At 43.2% G+C, this 26,564-nt stretch overlaps 3 protein-coding genes across 3 annotated transcripts; 2 read left to right on the top strand and 1 right to left on the bottom strand.

Annotated features, from left to right (window-relative positions):
- The first annotated feature begins 5,506 nt into the window (after positions 1-5,506).
- On the top strand, positions 5,507-9,385 carry LOC127613372 (keratin, type I cytoskeletal 20-like). The gene is made up of 9 exons (XM_052084389.1): positions 5,507-5,867; positions 6,668-6,793; positions 7,506-7,588; positions 7,665-7,821; positions 7,934-8,095; positions 8,257-8,382; positions 8,459-8,688; positions 8,766-8,800; positions 8,892-9,385. The coding sequence occupies exons 1-9, from the start codon at positions 5,565-5,567 to the stop codon at positions 8,993-8,995; spliced, it is 1,326 nt and encodes a 441-aa protein (XP_051940349.1). The 5' UTR covers positions 5,507-5,564; the 3' UTR covers positions 8,996-9,385.
- Positions 9,386-15,872: 6,487 nt separating this feature from the next.
- LOC127613373 (keratin, type I cytoskeletal 13-like) lies at positions 15,873-17,878 on the top strand. Its single transcript, XM_052084390.1, has 7 exons — positions 15,873-16,379; positions 16,461-16,543; positions 16,641-16,797; positions 16,887-17,048; positions 17,130-17,255; positions 17,346-17,563; positions 17,674-17,878. Exons 1-7 carry the CDS (start codon positions 15,942-15,944, stop codon positions 17,765-17,767), a joined length of 1,278 nt encoding a protein of 425 aa, XP_051940350.1. The 5' UTR covers positions 15,873-15,941; the 3' UTR covers positions 17,768-17,878.
- Positions 17,879-18,176: 298 nt separating this feature from the next.
- On the bottom strand, positions 18,177-21,472 carry krt98 (keratin 98). The gene is made up of 6 exons (XM_052084391.1): positions 21,068-21,472; positions 20,177-20,259; positions 19,918-20,074; positions 19,255-19,416; positions 19,056-19,181; positions 18,177-18,964 (listed from the first exon to the last, which is right to left on the bottom strand). Exons 1-6 carry the CDS (start codon positions 21,464-21,466, stop codon positions 18,740-18,742), a joined length of 1,152 nt encoding a protein of 383 aa, XP_051940351.1. The 5' UTR covers positions 21,467-21,472; the 3' UTR covers positions 18,177-18,739.
- Positions 21,473-26,564: the final 5,092 nt, after the last annotated feature.

The raw sequence follows: 26,564 nt of genomic DNA, 5'->3' as shown, positions 1-26,564 counted from the left end.
TCCACCCAGCCTTCATAGTCACGGTTCATCATGCAGTCAGAATTCACCATCTCTGTCAACAGATCATTCCTACGTGAACCACGTGAGGCGTTTCGTACAGGTGCACACATGGGAGCATCTCTTGGTAAATTGCCCTCATCTGGAACCATTTTTTTTTTCACGCCCCAAACCCACAGCATACCTGAGATTGCTTGCACGATTTGCTTGGTCATAATCACACGCTCGTCCTCCGAAAGGTGTGCCCGTCTCACCGTGCGTGAAGGCAGAGGCTCCTGTCTGGCTGCGGAGCTCCTTGCTGCCTCCCTCCCGTCTTGGAGCTGCTCGACTTTTTTGCTCCCTCTTGCAGCAACTGCGGCACACGCGAGCAAAACAAACACAAGTGTAGTAAACGCTTTCATCCTGTTCCCTGACATGACCGCTGTACAAATCTCTACTCATTGGCTACTCACGGGTCCTCTTTTATAACACCGGCAGAGCATTTGAGTCGGAAACATAACGAATATCGATAAGTGACCATGGCAGAACTTTTGATTGATTGGGCCACCATTGTGGCCAGGAGATGTACGTCAAGGAAAAGATACATTGCTACATCCATAAAGCCATCGTTGTGCTTGTCAATTCCACGTGGGGAAAGCTTTTTGCGCTGCAATAACAATAAAACAAGTCAATCTATTTCCGCAAGCAATCCAATAGTTCCTTCGTGCGTTTTAACCAAAACATAGACTGTGGTGTTGATGGACACGTCTGACAATCACTTATCTCTTAGAAACTCGGCTACAAGGGTAAACACTTTTTTTTTCCCCCTCCTTCAAATGTTTACACATATCTGACGCAGTAGCAGGAAATGCAATACTGAACATGTGACTCATCTTAGTCTTATTTTGATAATGCCTGGGCTGCTTCAAATGAATGTCTTTGTGGTATACTAATTGTATACCACACTTACACAAGGTGTTGTGTAAGTGATTTATTGTTAAAATATAAAGGATCAACAGTTTCCATTTATTTCAAATTCCAAGAATTTTTGCAGCTTTGGGGGAAAACAAATGCGGTAAACTGGATCATGACAGGACGGCCCGGTAGTCCAGTGGTTAGCACGTCGGCTTCACAATGCAGAGGTACCGGGTTCGATTCCAGCTCCGGCCTCCCTGTGTGGAGTTTGCATGTTCTCCCCGGGCCTGCGTGGGTTTTCTCCGGGTGCTCCGGTTTCCTCCCACATTCCAAAAATATGCATGACAGGCTGATTGAACACTCTAAATTGTCCCTAGGTGTGAGTGTGAGTGCGAATGGTTGTTCGTCTCTGTGTGCCCTGCGATTGGCTGGCAACCGATTCAGGGTGTCCCCCGCCTACTGCCCGAAGACAGCTGGGATAGGCTCCAGCACCCCCCGCGACCCTAGTGAGGATCAAGCGGCTCGGAAGATGAGTGAATGAATGAATGAATGAATGGATCATGACACAAAAGTTGGTGCACACACACACCGAATGTTATGTCATGGGAAACAGAAGATACTGTAGCACCTCGGCACTGTGGCTAATCAACAAATGAGATGACAAAATAATTTATGTTTGAGTCTGTGAATGCCCCATGTGAACTTCGTCAAATTGAATAATTACAAAAAGATGTACACACCCATCAGTGAAATCTCATCTATGCGTCAACAAACGGAGAAAGCTTGTTCCCTTACCTCTTGCCAGGGCACAGGTTACTGCACACACACACATGCACACGCACACACGCACACTTGATCACGACATTCCACCTCTGTGCTCAGTTCTGTGTCAACTTTAACAATGTTCTGATCTCTGACCTCTTCATCTTTACATAACTACTCATCGGGCCCAAAAAATGTGTCTTTTAACACAGGGATTTCCCAGAGATTTTGGTGCTCCCTAATTTTGCCAGTGGTCTCCCTTTTTGGGACATCAGTCCAAAACTGACCCCACACCCCACGGTCCTCCCTTTTTGATTATCCTGGGATCTCCCCCATGACACTCCCACTGTGGGTCAGAGTTTATCAGACATTCACGATATTGCCGATAACAGGTCGGGCCGATCAAAGTGTCTAGTTTTTGTCTCTTTAACAAAAAAGGAGCATAATCAAAAGCTTATTACGGGCATCTTAAAACTGCTTTTTTTTGTGATTTGATGAAGTGGTTTGAATTGTGTCGCGAGAGATCAAAAGTACCACATTTAAATGTGTATTCACCTATTTAAACTAAAAGACTACCAAACATCTGTCTTTTCAATTGTAATTTCATCTTCAAGGCCCATGCGCTTGACTTTTTTTTTTTCTTCGTCAGTAATAGCCAGTTTTAACTACAATTTCGATTTAACAAAAGTAGGTTGGTGCTGCAAAATGAGTCCATAGATGTGGAGTAAGTCGCCTGTGTCGCATTTTGACACGCCAAGCTTTCTTTTAAAGGGTGTGCCACACTACAGACATACTTTTCAAATGCTTGCTTCACTAAATGCCTCTTTGAAATGTGTTTAATCATGTTTCCAGTGTGACAGGTGTTCTAACTCACTCGGAAAAAAAAATCACCACCAACTGACTTTTGAGTCATTCAAAAACAAAATCAATTAAAAGCCTTTTGTGGCCTCTCTTTAGCAACGTTATCGCTCCATTATACAATGCACAATATCGACGTGCAATTGCAGTTGATAAAACGCAGCTGAGCCTGCCCAGCTCAGGCAATGATCAAATGTCATGGGAGAACAAGCAGTTAAAAGTGGCTTGGCCGCAACGAAGGGCGTGAGCCAAAATTGAGTGTTTGGTGAAAAGGTCACCGGAGGCCACTGAGACAGCCTTCCCCTTGCCGTGCCTTAATTTGATAAGCTGAAAAGTTATTGATGCTCGAAAGACTATTCAGAAATGTGCATGAAACTAGAATTCAGGGTGTCAAATTGGCACCCGCGGCATTAGAACGTATGTCCACATAATGCCATAAAGGCTTTTTAAAGGTTTTACTGTGCTTATGTCATTTTTATTTGACTTCTTATTCTTCTTTTACTATGATTTTTTTTAACCACTAAACTCCAGGGTTACTGTACTGCAGTTTAATTTTCCCAAAGTCCTGTCCCGTGCATCCTCATACTTGCACGTTGAAGTGGAGCAAATCCTGATCACGTACATTATCTTTCCCTCTCTTCTTTTGCCTTCTTCTTTTTTTTTCCTTCTAACTTACAGCCTCCCTAACAGGGTCCTCTCCCTCCATTATCCCAACTATCCCATGATGTGCTCACTTGTCATTTCCAGTCGACTGCATGTTGCGGTCCATGACAAAATGGCCGCCGCCTGAAATAGATTTTTAAAAAAAGGAGGTGGATTTTCTGCTTAATTCCGATCCCAAGTGCATAATATTAAAATTTGAATACCATGTTGCAACTATTGGGGCTGCATCAAACATACATCATTAAAAAAAATATATTCATGTGGCAATACCGGAGAAGGTTGTGTCCCACTTAAAGCATATAACCTGCCTTTTACATCCAAAATTAAGATTAAGATATCCTTTATTTGTCCCGTAATGGGGAAATTACAATCAGACTTCAGAAAGGAAAACGCTGGGTAGGGAGAGGGGGAAAAAAATCACACCCTTTTTCAAGTTTTTGTCCTTTTAGCAAAAAATGTTGTTGACATTTTAAATTGTTAAGGCAGGTGATTTTTCATGCGCCTTTAGGATGGCCATTGTCAGGCCCCTTCTGAAAAGAAATGATTGATGGACTGCAGAGCAGTCAAATTAAAGGCCAATGTCCAATCGGACTTAAAATAAATAAATTAATAAAAACCAGAAGCTTGCTTCTAACCAGTTAAATGATTTCCCAAGTCCTACGTTTTTTTTAATGAAAAATTCCAAGGGTTTTGTACAAATTATAGTGCAGAGAGGGCATTTAAACAGTATTAGAATTTATATGGACATGAGAAAACTCCATCCTGGTCTAACTGGATCTGAGTGCATGCTTTGACCACAATAATCATTTTGAATAGGCTGCACAATAAGGGCGGCCCGGTAGTCCAGTGGTTAGCACGTCGGCTTCACAGTGCAGAGGTACTGGGTTCGATTCCAGCTCCGGCCTCCCTGTGTGGAGTTTGCATGTTCTCCCCGGGCCTGCGTGGGTTTTCCCCGGGTGCTCCGGTTTCCTCCCACATTCCAAAAAACATGCGTGGCAGGCTGATTGAACACTCTAAAGTGTCCCTAGGTGTGAGTGTGAGCGCGGATGGTTGTTCGTCTCTGTGTGCCCTGCGATTGGCTGGCAACCGATTCAGGGTGTCCCCCGCCTACTGCCCGGAGACGGCTGGGATAGGCTCCAGCACCCCCCACGACCCTCGTGACGATGAAGCGGTACGGAAGATGAATGAATGAATGAATGCACAATAAGATCAGACTCTCAGGTTCTGTGTTAATTCCGAAGTTACTGGCAGGCAATTTTATGTCACCATCAGTGAAGACTACTTGTCAACAGGTCACGGGCTGGATTGTGGGGTTCCCCATGGTTCAATTTTAGGCCAAACATGTTTTATTCATGTTGGAGACGTGGGATATGTTTTTACGGTTATGCTGATGACACTCCTCTCTAAACCTTTGTTTGGAACGCACATTTACTCTCTGTAACTGTATTTTAGAATTGCCTTCAGCTCAAAAAGGACAAAACGTTTTCGTTATTGGTTCTGAAACTCAGAAAGAGACTTATTTTAAGATTACAGCAACTTTTTTTTTAACCAATTAAAAAAAAAGTTAAAAAGTGAACCAAACTTCATTCCGGATGTTAAGAGCATAGTGAAAACTATATTTTAGCACTTAATAAACATCACCATAGTCCATTTATTTCTCTATAAAGGAAACATTGAGATGCTAATGCACACTTTTATATCCAGTGATATCTGTTTTATTTTATCATATCAACCCCTTTGGAGACTCGGTACTTCCGGTCCCAGCCTTTTAGTAGAGCCACGGCGAGGCTTCGTTCCAAGTCTAGGCTTCATCTAAACAGGCCATCATTGAGTGAATAAATTAAAATTAATATGACAAAAGGTCGTCATTGTTTCAGTACATCCACGTGTGATATGTGGTGGTGTGCCGTGGGATGTAAAATATGTGCCTCTGTTCAATCAAATTTGTGAAACAGCGGGCACACAAAATATCACGCAATTGTATGGAACTGGTTGAATTTTAAAAAAAGAAAGAAAGAAAGTGTGTTTTTTTTCTTCAGTGACAGTTGGTGCTCTATTATTCATGCTCATATCATAAAAAGAATGTTTTAAAAAGAGAATCAGTAACGCTTCGTGATCAGATTGTTGTCCAACCAGTCAGCCTCCATTTAAAACATTGACTCTTTAAATGTTATTTGGCCCGGTCTATCGGGAGTAGACATCAAGCTGCTGAACTTGATTGTCAACCTGTCGTTCGCAATTGTGCACACCTATTAAGCGCAGAAAACTATTATCAGCATACCGAACATAGTTGTGGCATCTGCAGGGACGCTCTATAAAATGTCCACTTGCGCCGTCCGCAGTCACTCCTCATTGACTGTAGCTTCAGCTTCCACCTGCAGCTATTCACCATGTCTCTCATCGGAGGCCGCTCAGGCACCAGCGCCCGCAGCATCTCTTCCGCCAGCAGCTACAGCATCGGCGGAAGCCGACTGCCGCTGGGTGGGGGAAGCCAGATGACTGTCTCCGGTATCTACCAGGGCCGCGCACCCAGCGTGTATGCGGGCGCGGGGGGCTACGACACCCGCATCTCCCAGGGCAATGTCTTGCTCTCCTACGGCGGGCTCAGTTCGTACGGGTTTGATAACATCGGGACCAGTGAGAAGAGCACCATGCAGAACCTCAACGACCGCCTGTCCACCTACCTGGATAAGGTAAGAAATCAGCAGGACCAAAAGCGGGCGGCAACTGCTCCTTCTTCAGCTTCGCCTGTCTTCTTCTCCCTACATGCTCAAATGTTTTCTAAAATGGTTTCCAATCATAAGCTCGTCGTCAGCTTCAGGAGGAGCTCAGTGCTTTTAAACATTCCATGTTTTCTTTTCTGTCAAGGTAATGAAATGAACAATTGAGAAGTCAAGGTTGTCTAAGAATATTTTCCAAGACTGTAATATTTGCCATGACAGCCAGTACGATTCAATGCTCTTCAACTTGATTAACCCGTGTATCCGCTTTCTGTGATCATCTTATTTGGGGATATGCCGTTTGATCTTTTTCTAATATAAAATGTGATTCAATTAAATTTGGGAAATGCTGAGCCGCAATAGAAGTGATGCATCCAAATCCTACCTTTGCAATGATAACTTTGCTTACTGTCAGAGAGTTTTTTTTTTTTTTTTTAAATAGGATGTGATACAGTTTTTATTGATTCCAACAAGGCAATATTAAATATTAAAAGGAGACTCGGCACTCATAAGAATAAATAAATGTGTTTGAACATATTTTTAGAAGGAGTTGCATTTGGTAATGCAATGCAGACAGTGTTCACAACACAACATTATAAAAAAACAAACCAAAAAAAAATCCCAGTCAATCTAACATCCAGAATGCTGTGCTAACGCTCAATTTGTTTTTATGCCGGTCACGGGTTGGTCCTGAAATGTTCTCAAGGAAATGATTAAATACCACAAAGGACTTAATGACTCGTTGATTGTCTGTAATTGCCGCTTGCGTCCAGGTACGCTCTCTCGAGGCTGCCAACAGGAAATTGGAGCTGCAGATCAGAGAGTTCTATGAGAAGAGGTCTCCAATTTCCAGGGACTTCACCGCCTACTTCGCCACCATCAATGAACTGCGAGCCCAGGTGACTATTCCTGCTATGCAAAAAAAAAAAACCAAGGATCCAAGCCCAAGTCTAGACTCATTATCCGCCAATAGCTTTACTGCAGAACCGGTTTAGCTGGCTGGGCGGAGCATGCTTCTCTGTCTTGCACATTTACACAGCTTTCTGTTGACACCGTAAGCTTACGTCTGCTTGTGTGTATCAGACAATCGGTTAATAAAAAGCATCAAACTAACGCTAGTCATGGAAAGTTGCGGGGCCAATAGCAGGACAAGTACAGTACACTCCGCTTCACCGCGTTGACAATTGATCTTCCATTCCTCAAAAAAAAATGAAAAGCCGTCTGTATGTTTTAGCCTGTGCCACACAGTTGCATTTTCTTAGTTCAACCCAAAAACATTTATTGGTGACACCAAAAAAAAAACAAACTTTCATCGTGTCGCCCCATAAAAAAGAAATATATAAATAAACCGTAACCAGCTCTCCTTGCGTGTTTTAGATATTTCCCTGCTAGAACACGCCCACTTCAAATGATCAGGATCGTTATCGGGCTCCAGCAAGGCTTGCTGGTGAGCCGATCATGTGAATAAGGTGCGGTTAGGGAGGGAAACGTCTCAAACAGGCAGGATAGTGGCCCTCAAGGACCGGACTTTGTCACTTGTGTCGTCAGGAGTCTTCCAGCAACTCCTGCTACCTTCCACATTCCTATAAGGATGTCATTCTTCCCTTTTAGATTGCAAGGAGGTATGCAGAGAATCAGAGCATCATCCTGCAGATTGACAATGCTCAACTGGCGGCGGACGACTTCAAAATGAAGTAAGTTGTAAAGTTCAACTTTTGATGGCCTTTGTGGTATCTGGACGCATAAAAAGCAAGCGTTCTTTTCTGCAAGATACGAGGTGGAGATGAACACGCGTGCACTGGTGGAGTCTGATTTGGTTCGTCTTCGAGGGGTCCGGGACAGCATGGTTGTTACCATCGGTGACCTGAAAATGCAGATAGAGAATCTGAAGGATCAACTGGCACAACTCAAGAGGATCCACGAGGAGGTCCGCTCATTTCGGCTCAAGCGCTTCGAATGAAATGCTTCCATCTGCTGGTTGTCTCTCATCCACTCGGCAGTTGACAATGTGCCTGAAAACATAATTTTCCACGACGTAGGAGATGAATGCAGCAAGGCTCCAATACACTGGAAACGTGAACGTCGAAGTGGACAGCGCGTCATCTGTGGATCTTTCCAAGATCCTTCAAGAAGTGAGGGATCAGTATGAGGCTATGGCGTTGAAGAACAAGCAGGAACTGGAAAGATGGTATCAAGCGAAGGTGAGATGGGAGGCACAAAATGATGAGGCTCTTGAAGCCGTGATGAGCAAAGTTTGGGGACCGCATATGCATCACTTATTCCTGAACATGAACATTGATCCTGTCACATTTGTGATTGTAATTAACGGAGAATGAAATGGGTATTTGTGTGCGTATGGTAGATGGAATCCCTCCAGACGGAAATCAAAAGTTACAGCACGGAGGTAAAGACCTTTTCCTCCCAACTTTCTGAGCTGAAACGGACATACCAGAGTTTGGAGATCACATACCAGGGCATCCTTGCAGAGGTAAGCCAACGTCCCGTCAGTCGCACGCGCCGACCCACAGCCCTTCCGCTCAGTCGTTTCCCCGTCCGCCGTGCAGATCGAATGCCTCCGCCAGAACCTCAACGACACCAAGATGCGGTACAGCAATCAGCTCAGCCAACTGCAACTGACCATCAACAGCCTGGAGGTGGAGCTGCAGCAACTCAAAGTGTCCATCGAGCAACAGAAGACCGAGTACAACCTGTTGCTGGACCTCAAGATGAGGCTGGAGAGGGAGATCGCCGAGTACCGCCGTCTGCTAGATGGAGAATCCTATGAGCAGAAAAAGTGAGAGAGAATCCGTTCGTAGTCCACGTATGACGTGTCTGACCTTACTCATGCCACACTGTCCGCTCTCTTTGAAGGCCTTTGGTCATCAGCAAGGTGGTGCAGATGGAAGGTAAGCGAATGTCACTCTCTCGTCCACGAAATGACGGCACGTGATGTTGTCATGGCTGTTTTCGTGACCACAATTCCCTCCACTTCGGCAGAGCACAAGCCCCACCTGGAGAGGAGAGTGAAGACCATTGTGGAAGAAATCATCGACGGAAAGGTGGTGTCCACCAGCGTGGACACTAAGAGACAAGAAGTTTAAATGGTTACGAATGAGCATGAAAATAAACCGTTTGCTCCTCTTGGTCTCCTTTCCCCATAAAAAAAACACATCATGAAAAAGAGCTGTGTTCACTTTCCTATGTTCTCCTTTTCCTTTTAAATGCATTCATGCAGCAGTTGAAAGAAAACCAGCAGCAACTTTCCCAGTGTTTGGACGAAAAGTAAATGCAATAAGGCGATCATAAAATCAAATGAATCAAAACACATCACACAAAGATATCGCCATCAATTTTCTTCGAAAGGTGTGCAAAAAAATCCCATTTCGTTTTCGACATAACATGCACAAATGACTACCTTGACTTGTGTGAGGGAAATGTTGCACTGTTGACATGAAAACAACAGCAGTGGAAATTAAAAGTGTCTTGCTGCAGGTTTTTGGTGTGTGTCTTTTATATTATCAACATGATGTTACTTCTGGGAACAATCACAATGACAGTACAATTTTACACTTACACGTACATCTTACAAAATACCGTATCGGCCCGAATATAAGACGGTGTTTTTTGCACTGAAATAAGACTGAAAAAGTGGGGGTCGTCTTATGTTCGGGGTCTAGGCGTAATACCCATTCACGACGCTAGATGACGCCAGATATCATTGAAGCGAATGCCGAACTTGACTCCCAAGGGCAAAGTGAACCCCTGCCGCAAAGAATAAAAATAAAAATAGCGATAGCACGAAGAAGAAAAAAAATAGCTGTAAGAAGGAAAAAGAAGGAAATAATAGAAGAGATAACAGAAAATGGAGAATCATAGTGACAATCTGGAGAAAAGTAGGTCGAAGATCAGCCAGGTTAACCGGCAGCTGAGAAGTTATGATTTAATTTACATTTCAAAAACCAGGAGCCATTCGTTTACGAATGTGATTGCACTTTAGATTTGAATGAGGCAAAATAACATGCTTTTTCCCTCAAATAAATTGTTATAATCATTGGTTTCATATGTACTGTAATTATTTTCTGTATAAAAATGAATTTGGTGTTCAAAAAGTCTTTTTTCAAGTGTGAGTCTTGAAAAAGAGGGGGGTGTCTTATAATCAGGGCCGTCTTATATTTGGGCCAATACAGTACAAACCCACCCAACCCAATTGCAACTACAATAGGGATGACATCATCTACACTTGTCTACATCATCAACAGCCCATACAGAGAATTTGTAGAAATCTCTGGGAAATTTAATTAATTCCAATGTAGTTTTCTCTTTTGAAAAGATATGAGCTGTCAATCACTGTGACGCCGTATAAGGAATTTGCGCCCCCTTATGAAACTGTACTCAAGTTTGTACTGTACAATATCACTTATACCAGAGATGCGCTGAGACGTATTATCTCAGAAGGAAGGATTTAAAAAGTGGTATTTGTCAATACGATGCATCAGATGTAGTGTATGTGCATTTTAAAACATTTCAAGACATGCCAGGTGACTAAAAGTACTACTAGGTCCACCTCTACCGTGAAAGTAACCACTTTGGTCCCTAAACAGAATGCTAACCTCTTTGAGAGTACAAAAAAAAGTGAGTTGTTTGTTTTTCCTCATAATGTCGTCATAGTTTTTGTTAAGTTGTTCTGCATCATCTAGCAGTGCATTTAATGAAATTACTGCTCTGTTTAGTGAGCCGCATGTTTGTTTAGGAAATGTGACAAATTGGAAATAGCAACACACAAGCATAAGCGCTGTGCGTATTCTCTTGCTTGCTTGATCACCACGAAATACAGTCTATCCATTTTTTTCTGCTAATATGAATCAAATTTACAGCCCGAATGCTATATTGAAAGTTGTCATGCTGGCAGACTAAAAATAATGGAATGTCATTCATTGCTTTGGTTAGTACATCCGCCTCAAAAGTTGTGGATTTCAATCCTGCTCTGGCCTGATTGTTTGGGGTTTGCCTACTCTCCCCCATGCCTGTGTGTGTTTTCAAATCGAGGCCATTCAAGTTAGGACTGTCACTACGAATGCAACAAAGCCCTAATAATTAAAAGTAAAATAAATAAGGTGAGTTTAATCTTTAATCAAAAATCTGAATTTCTTTTTGTGCACACTGAGAAACGGACAACTATTGCTTCTTTGGTACTATGCAGGGACAACATTTTCTACAGTACGATTACTCTAATAGTAAGACCTCTTGGCCACTAGGTGGCGTTTTTGTCTTTCCAAGACGAAAGCCAGACCTCAGATCTAACCCCACTGTGGGTAGTGGAAGGAAGTGCTGGTGGTTTGTCGGCTGGGACGATGGAAAACGCTCTTATACAATGTGCGCCAACGCCCCTACATGTTCCGCAAAAATAAATACATAAAAAATAAATGAAGATAATATTCGTGGTGAAAATTCTACTAGTTATAGTACTTCACTGGTCGTAACCTACTAAGAGAGCGCACTCGTGCACAGTTTTGCGTTTTGTTTCACCATGTAGCTGTCCTACTATGAAGGCAAAATTGTCCTGCAAATGTAGATTGTAAGATGGCAAAGTATTTCTAGTCTTATTTGCATTAGCCGTTTTACGATCGTACTTAATTTTCTTACTAGTGAGGGCAAAGACCGCACTGGATATCAACGATATTAAAAAAAACTGCTTATATGGCATTTACTGAACCTGCTTCGACAAGACCAGGCTGCTCTCAGGTATGACACCCGGAGGCGCTCCGTGCAAAGAATGCACACACCACTTTTCGGATTGCAAATGGACAACACCCCAGTCATCTGCACATGAAAGAGCATGTTACACGACGGCTCAAGTTTGATGGGCAATTAATTTTTTCTCTCTCTCTCTCGCTCTCTCTCTCTCTCTCTCTCTCTCTCTCTCTCTCTCTCTCTCTCTCTCTCTCTCTCTCTCTCTCTCTCTCTCTCTCTCTCTCTCTCTCTCTAAAACTTTATATATATATAATACTATAACTTTATGAGTGATGTCAATTGCTTTACAGCAGCAAATTGGACCATAGTAGCAGACAAAGATGCTGATAAATAAGAATCAATGCACATATTTCCAACATCAGACAGTGACATCGAGCAGAATGAGCAGTAGCAGTCTTTGGGAAATTTGAGAAATATGCAGATGGCAATGGCAATTAAATGATTAACACGTGTATAAATGAACTCCGACTGGGGCGAGAATAGTCATCACAATTGCATGCAGTAAAACAATATTAATTGTGCATCAATCATGAAATAGCAGCTGCAATAAACACCAGCAATACTATCAGCAGTGGAGTGGCAGCTGCCCACATACAGTCTCTACATACAGTAAGTTTCTCTTTTGTTTTTAATTCATGTAAATGTTGCAAGTAAGTCCATAGTAGCTTTGTTCACGTCTTTTGCAATCTCTGCTGGAAACTTCCAGAACTCGAAGAGCATGCAAACTGCGCTGCAGAACTCATTGAGGAAGTTAAAGGTGGAGCCAACACCTGCAGGCTATGTCACCGTACTTCACCAACCTGCCCGAACCTGAATTCGAGTGTAGCTTCTAAAAGCTGACGAAGAAAGCGGCTCTTGTTTCAACATTTCCTCATTGTAGGAATGAACCTTCTTCCCCCTGCTAAAATAGACAGTAAAGGAAATATTGTTTCATTGCTGTTCATTTGTCTGTCAGGAGAAGAATTAAAAAAAGTGATAGTGTTCATCAAACCTGTTGCACTGGAGGGAGCATGGACTGAATAAAATCCTGTGAGGTATCAGAGGTTCAAATGGTCTGTTTTACTCGGAGGGGGGTGGGTGGAGGGGGGAAGAGATATATTGTGCCCTTTCATGTGTCATGTTCCATATGTGCTCCAACAAGAAAGTTCCACACCCAACTAAAAGCACCTCAGGCTCTCTCTCACTTGCAGGTCAGAACACAAATGGCATTCCCAACATGCTCGAACTACTTTCCCCTCAAGCTACAATCGCGTTTTTTGTCTACTGAGCACGTTGTACTGCGAAACGGACACTTTCCATGTAGAAGAACAAGTGAGCAAGCCAGTGAATGTGCTGCCCAGAGACAGTATAAAAAATGAGACCAGAAAAATCATTTTAAAGATCTTGTAAAGGGAACGAGGAGACGTTTGAAGACAATTGCTGTAAATGTGCAAAGCCTGAGAACAATGTCAGACTCAATTGTGGAGATATAGCATGCAACTGTGTTTTCCCAATGCAGTTTTTGTGGGGTGTGGCTAAAAGTCATGCAGTTGAGCATCGAGCATGAGTGCCTCACCCATCCCCACAAGACATGATAAGAAAGTGAGCAATGACGGATCAATATAACTCGAGTGACAGACTGCTAACCAATACGTATATGTTATCTGTTATCAAGCTACAATAACCACTACGTTATAGCTACAGAAATTACTACATTATGTGTTGACAGTGCCTACGATATGGCACTTAACAAGCGACACATTAAAGTGTAGATGAATCTTAGTTGCACTGCTTCTAAAGCAAGACACAACTTACTGGTCCACAAGTTTGGACACTTTTTAATTGTAGAAACAGTGTAGTTTGTCTGGTAAACCTATACAACATTATGGATTAGAGCTAGAGCTCATTCGAGTAATTCCTCATTGTTTCCTGCCTAACCCTCCTTACACATGCGCACACATTCATCCATCAACTCAATTAGGGATCTCAGCAATGATTGAGAAAATGTGTGGAAGGAAATATCAAAAACCTCAAACCAAATTGCTAGTTCGGGCCAGTGCCAGATTCCAGTCACACCTTGCTTGTCTAATGCCTCACATACCAACATCGCTGTTTACTTTGACGCAACCCGATGCGCTCAAGCAAGAGCGTGTGCAAGTGGTCACGAAGCTTTACCTTCCACAAAGTGTCTGTATTTGCTCAATTTGCTCAACGGCACCATAGAAATATCTCGACAGAGAAGTGAGATCATATGCTTGTTGGACACTCAGGAAACATGTTGTCGGACGCTTTCATATCATGAACATTGTCGTGAAAGGACAGCGGCTCCTCTTTATTTAGAGGAGCCGCATACGCATCTGCGATCTGTGCTGACGCTCCTTTCTTCTCATCGTCGGCTCCACAAGCCGTCCATCTATCCAGCCGCAGACAGTCCAACACCGACATTTCCGCTGAACAAAACGTGGCTGTGAAAAATTCTGCCCACTACAGACGCAAAAAATGATGTTGTCGGCGCTAATTACTAAAATTATGCAGTCATTTGAATTTGCCATTTCAGCAATGGATGCAATATAAGCAACGCTAATCTCGTTGGTTTTTATCTCTTTTAATGTCATTTTTTTATGTGTAGGTTTTGATTTTCTGAGGGAGTTCATGTTTTTTATGTCTCTTTGATTTTACAACAGACCATGTCTTCATTGTGTTTCTTTAAATCAAAATTATTCTGCACATCTGCAATTAGTCCTGAGACTATTTGAGTTTGTTGTGCATATACCAAATGCAATAGTGACACAAACGTCAAACAACGGCAACCAAGCCCTGTAACAATACTTAAGGGTTTAATTTATAGCATGTACAATTGATTCATTTCAAAGCATCGTGCGTTTTGAAGGAACCTTGCAATAGCCATGGTTGTTTTCCTCGTGTTTACCAACTTTTCATGCAAAATTGTTCTTACTTCTCACGAGAACAGGCTGCACAGCCTTGCAAATTGTGAAATCCTCAGGCACTAACTTGCCGCCCTGTTGTTTTAATTGAGATCTCGTGTTGCTGAAACCAACTCGACCAGAGCAACGTGTTCGGATCAGCCTTTTGCCCCTTTGCCACACCCACCAGTCACACACACAGTGTCCTGTTGCGCCGCTTATGCAAGCACAAAGCAATGACTCGCAGTAGAGCGCAGAACTCCACTTTACAGCTGTGAGCGTAGCAGTTACACAGGAAATTTCAGTGTACAATTTACTCTAATTGAGGACAATTGTATTCTGAATAAGAATCATAACAGAATATAAACTTGTAGTTGGTTAATTGTACATAGATTTGGATCCATTCTGAAGATGCACTCTCATGGCCGGGGGAAGAAGTTGTACTCCAGAATGTTTAAATACAACTGAATTAGAGGGGGAAAAAACAGATTCTCTAACAATTTAACTGTGTATTTGATATTGTGTGAAAATGCTAACCTCAGCGATGCAAGCACATTAATTACGGACGTGGATGTACTGCGGTTTCCTCCCTTCAATTAGCACCTGCATAGGAGTTGTGGTTTTAACTGAAATTCTGGAGTAAAATATAATTAGTGGGATTCCTTTCATGACATGCCTGGCAAAAAGTGTCTTATCTGAGGTTTTACTCATTAAACACAGTACAGCGGTTATGCATCTGCTTGATCAGTCTCTGTTCTCAACAACCGTGTTCAGCTTCTATGAAAAGCTTGAGCTAATTTTTGCACAAAATAAGCGCTAAAGTCGAATGAAACTGATCTCCGTGTTCAGGAATTTGCAATACTTGTTTCTTATACAAGATTGATATTCGCCCACAGGGTATGACTGACTTGTTTAAGCAAAGCAGCAGTTCGGTGAAGATGGATCATCTGTCAGGGCACTCACTTGACACTTCAAACTGGTTGGATCTGACTAAGCGGCCTCAGGCTAACAGGACAGGGTGCGGCCCTTGCACAACTAATATGTTTGAGCAATGAAATGTAGCCGGCGTAAATGAAAAATAACTTTCGTTCACCGTGATCTGGAGTTAAAGACGATCAAGTGTTGAGAGCAACGAGCCGTCTATATTTTCTGTGTGGTCAAATTGATGAGAACATTTCCCACTTTCTCCGTCAGCTAATACTGTGGAAATGAACCCAAGGAATAAGTGCAAAGGGTGGGGCCCGACATCTTAGGTAATGCTCCTCCCATCCACACGCCTCCACTTGCACCAGAGGCCGCCTTGTGTTGCATAAAAAGGGGAGTCAGGAGGAGCCGTGTATCTCACTCCATCATCTCCTCTCAGGCAGGCAGGCACCACCGACCAAACAGCATAATGACATCCATCAGTCGGTCCACTTACTCGACCCGCTCCTACGGAGGCGGAAACCTGGTTGGCGGTATCCGCAAGGGTCAGGCTATGAGTGTTTATGGCGGTGCAGGTGGATTCGGCTCAAGAATCTCCACTGGCGGTTATGTATTGGGAGGTGGTGCTGGTGGTGCTGGTGGCAGCGGTGGCAGCAGTTACGGTTATTCCATTGGAGGGGGTGCAGGCTACGGCTATGGCGACGGCCTGGATGTTGGAGTAAGTGAGAAGGCCACTATGCAGAACCTGAACGACCGCCTGGCCTCCTACCTTGACAAGGTGCGCAGCCTTGAGAAGGCCAATGCCGAGCTGGAGTTGAAGATCCGTCAGTTCTTGGACAACAAGGCCTCCCCCCTTGCCCGGGACTACTCTGCTTATCAGGTCACCATCACTGACTTGCAGGGGAAGGTAAGAGTGTTCTTATCTGATTCTGTGTGTATTCACAAGTCATGAAAGGCCACTAACGTTCTCTCTTTCTAAATCACACAGATCCAGGATGCCACACGCATCAACGGAGGCATCTATCTAGCCATTGACAACGCTAAACTGGCAGCAGATGATTTTAAAACAAAGTAAGTTGGAAGACTTCCACTGAAGATGACTTCACAAACTGAAAGTGCACATTATGCAGGCTGTAGCATGATTTTCTCATCTCCTGCTGTACCACAGGTACGACAACGAGCTGGCCATGCGTATGTCAGTGGAGTCAGATATCGCCGGTCTGAAGAGAATGTTGGATGAGCTGACACTGGTCCGCTCAGACCTGGAGATGCAGATTGAAGGCCTCAAGGATGAGCTAGTCCACCTCAAACGGAACCACGACGAAGTGAGTAGCAAAAATGGGCATTTTTCTGTGTCGGAGTTACTACAAATTAGTTTCTGTCCAAATATCTTACCGACACTTTTGCGTGACAGGAAATGGCAGCTATGAGGTTACAGATGACTGGACAGATCAACGTAGAGGTAGACGCCAAACCACAGGTCGACCTGACCAGAGTCATCAGTGAGATCCGCGAGCAGTACGAGACCGTGGCCGCGAAGAACCAGCGAGACCTGGAAGCCTGGTTCCAGAACAAGGTAATTCCCGGTGAAAATGTATCGGTTGTTCCATAGCACGTTCCGGAGTACGACAATAACGGACTATTCTGTCTCCTGCAGTGCGAAACATTAAACAAGGAAATGGCTGTCAGTACTGAAACTCTCCAGACCTCCAGGTCGGAGATCTCTGAGATCCGTCGCACCCTACAGGCCTTGGAAATCGAACTACAGTCTCAACTTAGCATGGTAAATAAAGCAGAGCCTTCTAGCTATACACTCACATGAAAATGGTGTCCCCATCTCCTCATTCTTAAATGCTTTTATACGCTCCTCCAGAAAGCGTCCCTGGAAAACACACTAGCTGAAACCGAAGCCCGATATTCCATGATCCTCCAAGGACTCCAGGGACAGGTGACAAGTCTTGAACAACAACTGACACAACTGCGCGCCGAGATTGCAAACCAGACCAGCGAATACTGCATGCTCCTTGACATTAAGACCAGACTTGAGGCGGAAATTGCAGAGTACAGGAGACTGATGGATGGGGAGGGCAGGTAAGAGAAATTTGGATGACAGCATTTCTGACCACAAGAGAAGTGCAGTCTTCGGATTTGCACCGCATGCTTTGTGACCGGTATTTCATGCATGCATCGTCTTTCCCCAGCATTGGTTCCAAATCCTCCACTTCCAAGGTGCTGGTGTTCACAGAAGAGATACATGACGGCAGGGTCGTGTCCTCCAAAACCATCTCCACATAAGAAGCCTCACACGGCAAACAAGAGCATAAAGGGGAGTGACACCTGACGACGACCTTTGCATCTCAAACAAATAAAATGATGCAATAAAAAGGCCCCTTGTCTGCCAACCTACTCCTTGTGGCTCCGTTTGGTCATTTGTTTGACTTTTTTATGTATAAGACTATATGGCATATTGTGCAAAATCAGAAAAGAGTAAGCGGTATTTTCCGAGCCCATTCTGTCACATTGGTACTGGTCAGATTTTGTAAAGGTCATTTGTCTGATCATTTGTGTTAGCAGCTCTAAACTGTAAAATATTCCATATGAAATTATGTCTCTCAATCTGTTCGTGATACTCCTTGTCCTACTGAGGGTGAATTGGAATTTTTAAAATATTTTTTTTCATTTTCTTAATGAAAACAAACAAGAATTAACCACGCGATCTTTATTAGGTTAGACATAGAGGTGTCTAAATCTGATCCTCAAGGGCCACTATCATGCCTGTTTTAGATGTTTCACTCCTCCAACACACCGTGTAGAAATGATTTTATCAGGCTTCTGCTGAGCTTGCTCATGAGCTGATCATTTGTATCAGGTGTGTTGGAGGAGGGGAAAATCTAAAACACGCAAGATAGAGGACTCGAGGACCGGATTAGGACATCCTGAGTTAGAGTCTCTTCCCAGGTATCACTCAATCTGATCCACATCTACATCCACAGTCTTGCTGCTCTCAACCACCCTTCCATCCACGACCGTCTCCATCACCGTGATGGTCTTGGTGATCACTGTCCGAAAGAAGAGAAACATGAGCAAATGCAGTCCTTGTGTTTCAACCTTATTAAATGTTAACGTGCCTTCAAGGATACTCACCTTGCTTTGAGCTAGGGAAGAAGAATAAAAGCAGAACAGATTAGTTCTGTTTATTTCTGATGATGTGATTGCTGTGGTCACTACTCATCTTACTCCATTACATAATAAAATTTAGTCTCCTCCTCACCTGCCATTCTCTCCATCCAGCAGCCGTCTGTACTCTGCAATCTCCAGCTCCAGTCGAGTTTTAAGGTCCAACAGCATGTCGTACTCGTGCTTATTGCTGGTGATGTTGGCATGGATCTGTGAAAGCTGAGCCTCTAAGCTCACGACCATGTTCTGGAGGCCTGCTAGCTGTGCAGCGTAGCGGCACTGTGTCTCCTCCAGGCTGCCCTCCAGGGATGCTTTCTGATCACACAGAGCAGACAGGAGCGGGGAGCATTAGTTGGAAATTCACACGAGACCAAGCGTTTGTTTGAAAATGTGAGGTTACACATACCATGCTGAGATGGGACTGCAGTTCAATCTGGAGCCTCTGGAGGGTGCTCTTTAGGTCATTGATTTCTGAGTGGGAGGTCACCAGAGACTCTGACTGTGTCATCACTTCCTGCTCTACTGCTGCGATCTTGGCACATTACAGACATAATTTGACGTGTTAATTAGTTTTTTTTAAAGCTATCATAAGCCATGTTCTTCACCTTGTTCTGGTACCAGGTCTCGAGCTCCCTGCGGTTCTTGGCGATCATAGTCTCATAGTGATCTCTGATCTCCGTCATAATCTGGTTCAGGTCTGGAGACGGCGACGCGTCCACTGCCACATTAACTTGACCGCCCATCTGACTCCTGAGCAGAGCCAATTCCTGTGAGGGGTCAAAAAAGAAGGAAGCTTATCAACTGACGTCTTTCCTGGTTTTGGTTCTTTTGAAACATGTGTTTGGTACAGGTATCTTTAAGTGTGTGACAGACAAACAATAGCAGAGAGCTAATGATGCAGGCAAAGAAGAATGCAAAGAAGTGATCTTAGGTGAGACAGCATTGTTGAAAGGAGGAAAACTGTTTGTGGAAAACATTCACCGAACATGAAACTTCCTCATTGTTCTCAGAGGGGTGTGTGGGGTTCTGTGTGTTATTTGGGATCGTCTCAAGCTACGATAGACCCTGATAAATGGTGACACTGTGCACATACTGTCGACTGAACGGTGAAAGGAATGGGACGGGGGGAGTTGTTGACTATAGGTGCTGAGTTGACGAGTTGTGTGAAAACACAGGCGTTAGTCATGCATAGGAATGTCGTGATTGAGATAAAAGTCAATCATTTTGCTCAAGCCCCTTTGTTAAAAAACGTGGCAGGCCACCCTCACCTCTTCGTGGTTCTTCTTTAGCATGATTAGCTCATCCTTCAGACTGTCCATCAGGTACTCCAGATCCACTCTGGACAAGTTAATCTCTTCCAGCATCTTCTTCAGCCCAGCGATGTCGGCCTCCACGGTCATTTTCATGGCCAGCTCATTCTCATACCTGAGAGCATCACAAAGCTCGTGAGTTTTGGGTGGTTTGTTGCAGAGCTCCACGATGCGATCGCCCACACACACACAGCACAGCACAGCACAGCACACTGACTTCATTTTGAAGTCATCAGCAGCCAATTTTGCGTTGTCAATATCCAGAATTGTCCTGGCATTCAGCCTGGCAGCGACACAGATCTGGCAAGAAAACAAAAACATGCAAGAGAGCCCACAACATGAGCTCATTGGTCAAACAGTACATGAACTCAATCAAGACTACACGTTTGGAAATCAGTTGAGATGTTTTTTTTTCCCAGTCACAATTCAGGTTTTTTTTTTTTTTTTTTTTTTTAAATTGTAGTACCAGTGTTTCTTTTATTGTATTTTGCAGAACAGTATGGAATTACCCATCCATCTTCCTTCCCTCTTGTCGTCATGAGGGTTGTGGGCGAGACAAAGCCAGCTGACTTGGAGCAAGCGGCGCAGTGCTTCCTGCATTGTTTGGGAGCCAATCGCAGCAGGATGGAATGATTGTGTAAACAAACAAACAAACAAAAAAAAATCATTCGACCTATTGTGATCTTTTTGGAGTGCTTCAAGTGGCCACACTGTGTGGGATTTCACCTCTTGATCAACATTGCAGCACCTTGTAGATCAATCTGTGATCAGAAGAGTTTATATCTATAAAACAGCAATGTGTAGTTGTCTTTGGATGGAGTGATTTTTTTCCCCAACTAAAAACAGGCTAAAAATCAAATTAAAAATGTGTGTGTGTGTGTGTGTGTGTGTGTGTGTGTGTGTGTGTGTGTGTGAGAAAACATGTCATTGCTATGTAATTGTTACTGATACCGGTGGGGGGAGGGGGGGTGACACAAACTTTACTTGAGTTGGTGGCAGTTGTACGTGTTATCATATCTCTGTTACATGCAACACAGACACACGCACACACACAGACACACACACACACACCATTTGGAGCCTGATCCCGGAATACGTCTTCTCTCACCTTATCCTTCAGGTCATCAATGATGGCAAAGTAACTGGAGTAGTCGCGGCTGATGACCGTTCTGCTCTGGTACCAGTCTCTGATCTGCTTGTCCAGGCGCTGATTCTCCTTCTCCAGGCTGCGCACCTTCTCCAGGTAAGAAGCCAGGCGGTCGTTCAGGTTCTGCATGGTGGTCTTCTCATTGGCGCCGACGTGGAGGTCCAGGCCATCGGCCAGGTTGAAGCCAGGAGCGGCGGCGTAGCATGACTGGGTGGAGGAGATTCGGGTGCCGCGGCCGCCGGCTCCACCGTAGACGCTCAGCGTTTTCTGGCCGTAGGATTTCGTGCTAAAAGACATGATGGATGATCTGGATGTGGACCAAGGAGAAATACTGGAGAGGATCTCACAACACAAAAGCATCACTATGCTCCCGGTGTTATATAGAGAGTAAAAAGGGAGGGGTTTAAGTTGAAAGGCAAGAATGTGTCTGCCATTATTGCTTGCAATCGCTCCATCAGCACAAGTGGGTGAGGGGTTCATCTGCCGTCATTACAGGTCAAACCGCATTTTGCATTTCTCAATGAATTAGCATTCTTGAAATACTTCTCTATCATATCCCGCATCCCTTGAGGAATGCATAATTGCCACCTTCCGTATTTATTCCGAGACAAAACGAGCAGTGCGAAGATTCACACACCTATCGAAGAAATGTCATAAAATGTGAACTCAAATTGATTCCTCACCACCGTGGACGGAAATTAAACACAGCGGTGACAATTACACATCAGCCAAACAAGGGCCAAAGTAATTTAAGTCAAATATGTCAGAGCAGAAATGTGCAAGATGGCATTTACTGATGCTTGCGGAATCATTTCTCATCAACGGTTGAATATTTTCACATCCAAGTGTCATAGACAAACACATCACGCCTGTACACAGATGCATAGTGAACTCCACATTCAAGACTAAACGACAAGCAAATACAATATGTGGGTCTGTGTGAGTAAATGCCATATATCCTGCCATATATTGAGAAGCCTGCTGGGTTTTGTTCGGTTACGTGTTTGCAAATACATATTTTGGGCATTTGTCTGACGACCCAAACTGGGTGAGACTTATTGTTGGAAAAATGAAGAGCAAAGTGTAAAACAACATGGAGTTTTTTGGTGCTACATTCTCTCTCTATCTCTGTGTGTGTGTGTGTGTGTGTATATATATATATATATATATATATATATATATATATATATATATATATATATATATATATATATATATATATACGTATTTATTTTAATAAGAAAAAAATTATAGTGTGATAGTTTTGTGAAAAGTCATTAAAACATTTTTATGCTAACTCTCCCATGTATCCTGTTGATGTTAATGATCATCACAATTTTTTGTTACATCAATACCAGGTATTTCTTTTAAGGCATTAAAAACAACAACAGAAATCGTACGACGTGCTGTAAGCAGCAACTGGTCTGGAATGGTGACTCAGTCATGAGGTCAGGTCAGTGCGCATAAAGATACTTGCACTCCTGTGATGAATTTGATGAATGATTGATTATGAGCAATGATTGAAATGCTTTCTGCATCAGCAAAAGCTTCCCTCGGGCTAAAAACAAGGGAGGAAAATACATGCTGTGCACTGTATAAAAGTATGCCCGAAGGTGCTGTTTCGGTCCGTCTTGGTTGCATCTCACAGTTGGCGACTTCCAATTAGAGGACATCATTGAAGACAGGGCCATCTTACTGGTGAGACAAACTAGAAATCTAATTGGTTAAGAAACAGTCCCATCGTTGATATAGTTGACATTACATTGGCCAGCACTATTGATTTGGACAGCCCAGGGAAGATTAGATTAACATGGCAACAACTAGGGGCTAAAAAAAAAAAAGAATTACTTTGTAACATACAGTACACACATACACTACTAGAAACAGTGCAGCCAAGAGGAACTATCAGAGCTATAGGAGAATGTACTGTTGGGAATAAATGAATCTAATTCAATGGAACAAATATAATTTAGCTTGAGTTCAGTGCTTCTGATAACATTATGGCCAGCAGAGAATGGCCACCTCAGAGGGCCTTGTATGTTTTGATGGCTCACCACCTGGCGAGCGCCTGTCAAATGGCCCACGACGTAACGTCTCAGCAAATTGCCAGAAAAAAACCCATCCTGTCTACGGTAGGAAATTACCACTTATATACAGTGGAACCTCTTTTCAACGGACCCCATTTACATTTTCACACCTATAACATTCGCATTTCAAAGTCCCGATTTCACATACCGTATTTTCACGACTATTCGACGCATCGTACTAATGGCCGCAGTCTCATTAATGGGTGACATTTCTGTATTTTACACATACACAGGACGCATCGTACTAATGGCCGCAGTTTTACAGTGGTAAAACATACGCCAGCTTAAACATACGGCATGCATGCGCGCACTCTAACACGTTAGCTTGAAGCAAACGGTAGCATGCCAAGACATACAGATAAGATAAAAACACGTTTTTAAAAAGGGAACGAAAGCAGAACTGAGTTCGGGTGTATTTTATTTAGCCATCGTACAATGTTCTCACGTTTTTCGATCAATCATCACCAAGAAATCCATCAAAGTCCTCATCCTCTGTATCAGAAGCAGAGGACTGCACATCTCAGTTGTCATTGAATGCATCACATGCTAGTGTGAGTTGCTACGCATTGCCAAGCGGAAAGAAGGAGTAGCAACAGCAAAGTCAACATTTCTCTCGTGTGAAGCTTTCCCACATTTGAAAGTAAAGAACAGAGCGAAACATGGTGGCAGCGCGTGTGTGTGTAGAAAGAATTGAACAATTGTGCAAGTACCGTAATCCATCAAAAACGCTGCGTTCCCTCTCGTTGTTGCGTATTGTGGCGTAACTCGCCAAGCGCTGCCTCTCACTCTTTGTAAAGTTGTGTTTGCCACCGATCATCCATTGTTCCCATGCCGTTTGCAACTTTACTTGCCCGGTTGATGCCAATGTCCAGCGGTTGGAGTTCTTTAGTCAAGCCTCCGGGAATAACGGCAAGCTCAGAGTTCATTTGCTTGACTTGTTTTTTTCACCGCTGCTGTGAGATGGGCACGCATGCCAAAAGCATAACCGGTGGCTTTAAGTTTGAACTGAGCTTCGTAGGCGTGTCTTTTTGTCGAATTTATTTTCAGGGGTTCTTAGAAACCAAAACCGGAGTTGTTTTGCAACAATGCACATTGCCACACGCTATACAAGTGTTGGTACTGGCTTGAGGCGTCCACTTACACGCCCACCCTTCACCATTGGCGGACTAGCTTGCCTGTCCTCTCTCTCTCTCCCTCTCTCTCTCTCTCTCTCCCTCTCTCTCTCTCTCCCTCTCCATATATGTATATATACACGCCCACCCTTCCCTGATTGGCCGACTTCTTTCACAGTCACTTCCGCCTTTTCTCTGTATAAACAGCGTGTCGGCTGTCAGTCAGATTTTGGAACTCAGCGCATATAAAGGACGCTCCGCACCATAAGGCGTCCTGTCCATTTTGGAGAAAATTTAAGACTTTTAATGGCGCCTTATAGTCGTGAAAATACGGTAATTCATTTTCCATTTGCCCATTTTGCCCACAACAAACGCCTGTATAACGTAAACTTAATTAAAACGACCCGATTTTCCCCACAAAATAGTGAAAAGGCCTTCGTTACAACCAGCTGTGGGAAGCTATCCGCCGCTGCGACTTTGCTTATAAAGAAAATGTACAGCGTGGGATTCCCCTTGTGTTGCTTAGCAGCGCTACTGATCGACTCGTACATTGTTGTACTTCCGGAGGCACTACGTAAATTGGTGACAGTTGGCCTCATCGGCGCCACTGGCAGTTGACGATGGCGGGTAACATTTGCTGACTGAATGTTTTCGGAGATTGAGTAAGAATGCTGCAGTTGTTTGTTTCATACCTTATAAATTCATTTTTCATTCATATACACGTATTTGTAATTGACATGTTTATACTGCATCACGTTTTTACATCCATCAATGTTCATATGACGTAGTTGGCGGCCATTTTACTGGAAATGGTTACAATGAATTACCATCACGATGTAGAGATTCATTATATCCCTCGAGGTATGTTGTAACGACCGCATTTGTGTTTTGAGCGTCTCTGCTTGTTGAGCAACATAGCCGTGCTGCTTGACTGCTGTTTGCTGTCATCGTTGACGTCTCTTGTCGTCTGTCAGCCTGATAAACCGCGTGACATTTCGTTGGATGACAGATAGTACGGATGATGATAACCATTGAGGAATATCCAATGTGTTGGCTCAGTCATTGCTTCTCTTCATACAAAGACTTTTGGGAATGCTGTGCCAGAAAAGTTCGACTGACACAGACTGTGGAAAACTCCTTTTTAAGTACTCCTAGTGCAGAACATGGTTAGCAAAATGTCATGACAGTTCTGCGATTGTTATTTATTTGACGTATATTGACTTTTCAAAGCAACCTAAGGTCATTACTTTATAAAGTCATACCAAATCCAATAAAACAGCACACAAACTCTGCCTTTCCATAGACATAAAAGCTGAGTTTTTGAAAGGGGTGTTGTTTTTTCAGAAAAAAAAACTGCTTTGGATCATAATGCAAACTTTTTGTAACAAGGCGGCTATGTTATTTGGCTAATTCTCACACAACATGACTGAAAACAACTCTCAGTCAGAAGCAGTGCAGTTCCACATCACTCCAATCTACAACCACAGTTGTATTCATTATTACCTTTGTAAAGGTCGTTTTTTTTCACTTCAAAAGGGCCTTGCACTAGATCTGATCAAATCATAGTGATAGTATCCACGTCATTCTTGAGGGCTCTCATGGGGAAACAAATATGGGCGGAACAGCCGGTAAGAAACCTGTTGGCTGTACTACCGAGCAGAAAAATTTGAATCTGTGTGTCATGATCATTTTTAAAAAATTGGTTTCTCGGGTATTTCAGTTTGAATTAAATATTTTGTCTTAAATATTTTGACCCTACACCTCTGCACTGTGAGGCCAACGCGCCAAACGAATCAACCACCGGGCCACCTCAAACTTTAACTGTTCACTGAAAATTGAAAGATAAAATTGTAATAGTAATAATGAGCATCAAAAATAAAAACAAATAAATAAAATAAAAAAGCATAAATTTGATATACCTGTAGCGCTTCAATTGACACATTTATAGTTTAATGCCAGTGAAAGGAATCATTTTAGTGTGAGTCAGCTATTATCTCATTTTCGGTGTGATATTTATGGACAGAGAACGTCGTGTTTCGTCATTTGTTTACGATGCTCATTTAAAAATGTGAGGAGCGAAGATTTTTTCCAAGATGGTACCTGCTAATTGAAGAGGAGACAAGCGCAGGGATTGTAAAAAGAAAAAAAAACAACTACATTCATGGCAACAGCACTTTAACATCGGTCAGACGTGCGTTTTTACACACGTTTTTCACTATTTGACCATTTCTTTGCATTAAATAGAAAATGCAATGACCT

The sequence above is a fragment of the Hippocampus zosterae genome, chromosome 13, assembly GCF_025434085.1.
Source record: "Hippocampus zosterae strain Florida chromosome 13, ASM2543408v3, whole genome shotgun sequence".
Taxonomy (NCBI): domain Eukaryota; kingdom Metazoa; phylum Chordata; class Actinopteri; order Syngnathiformes; family Syngnathidae; genus Hippocampus; species Hippocampus zosterae.
The sequence above is the reverse complement of the archived record's forward strand: the minus strand, read 5'-3'. Positions and strand labels throughout refer to the sequence as shown.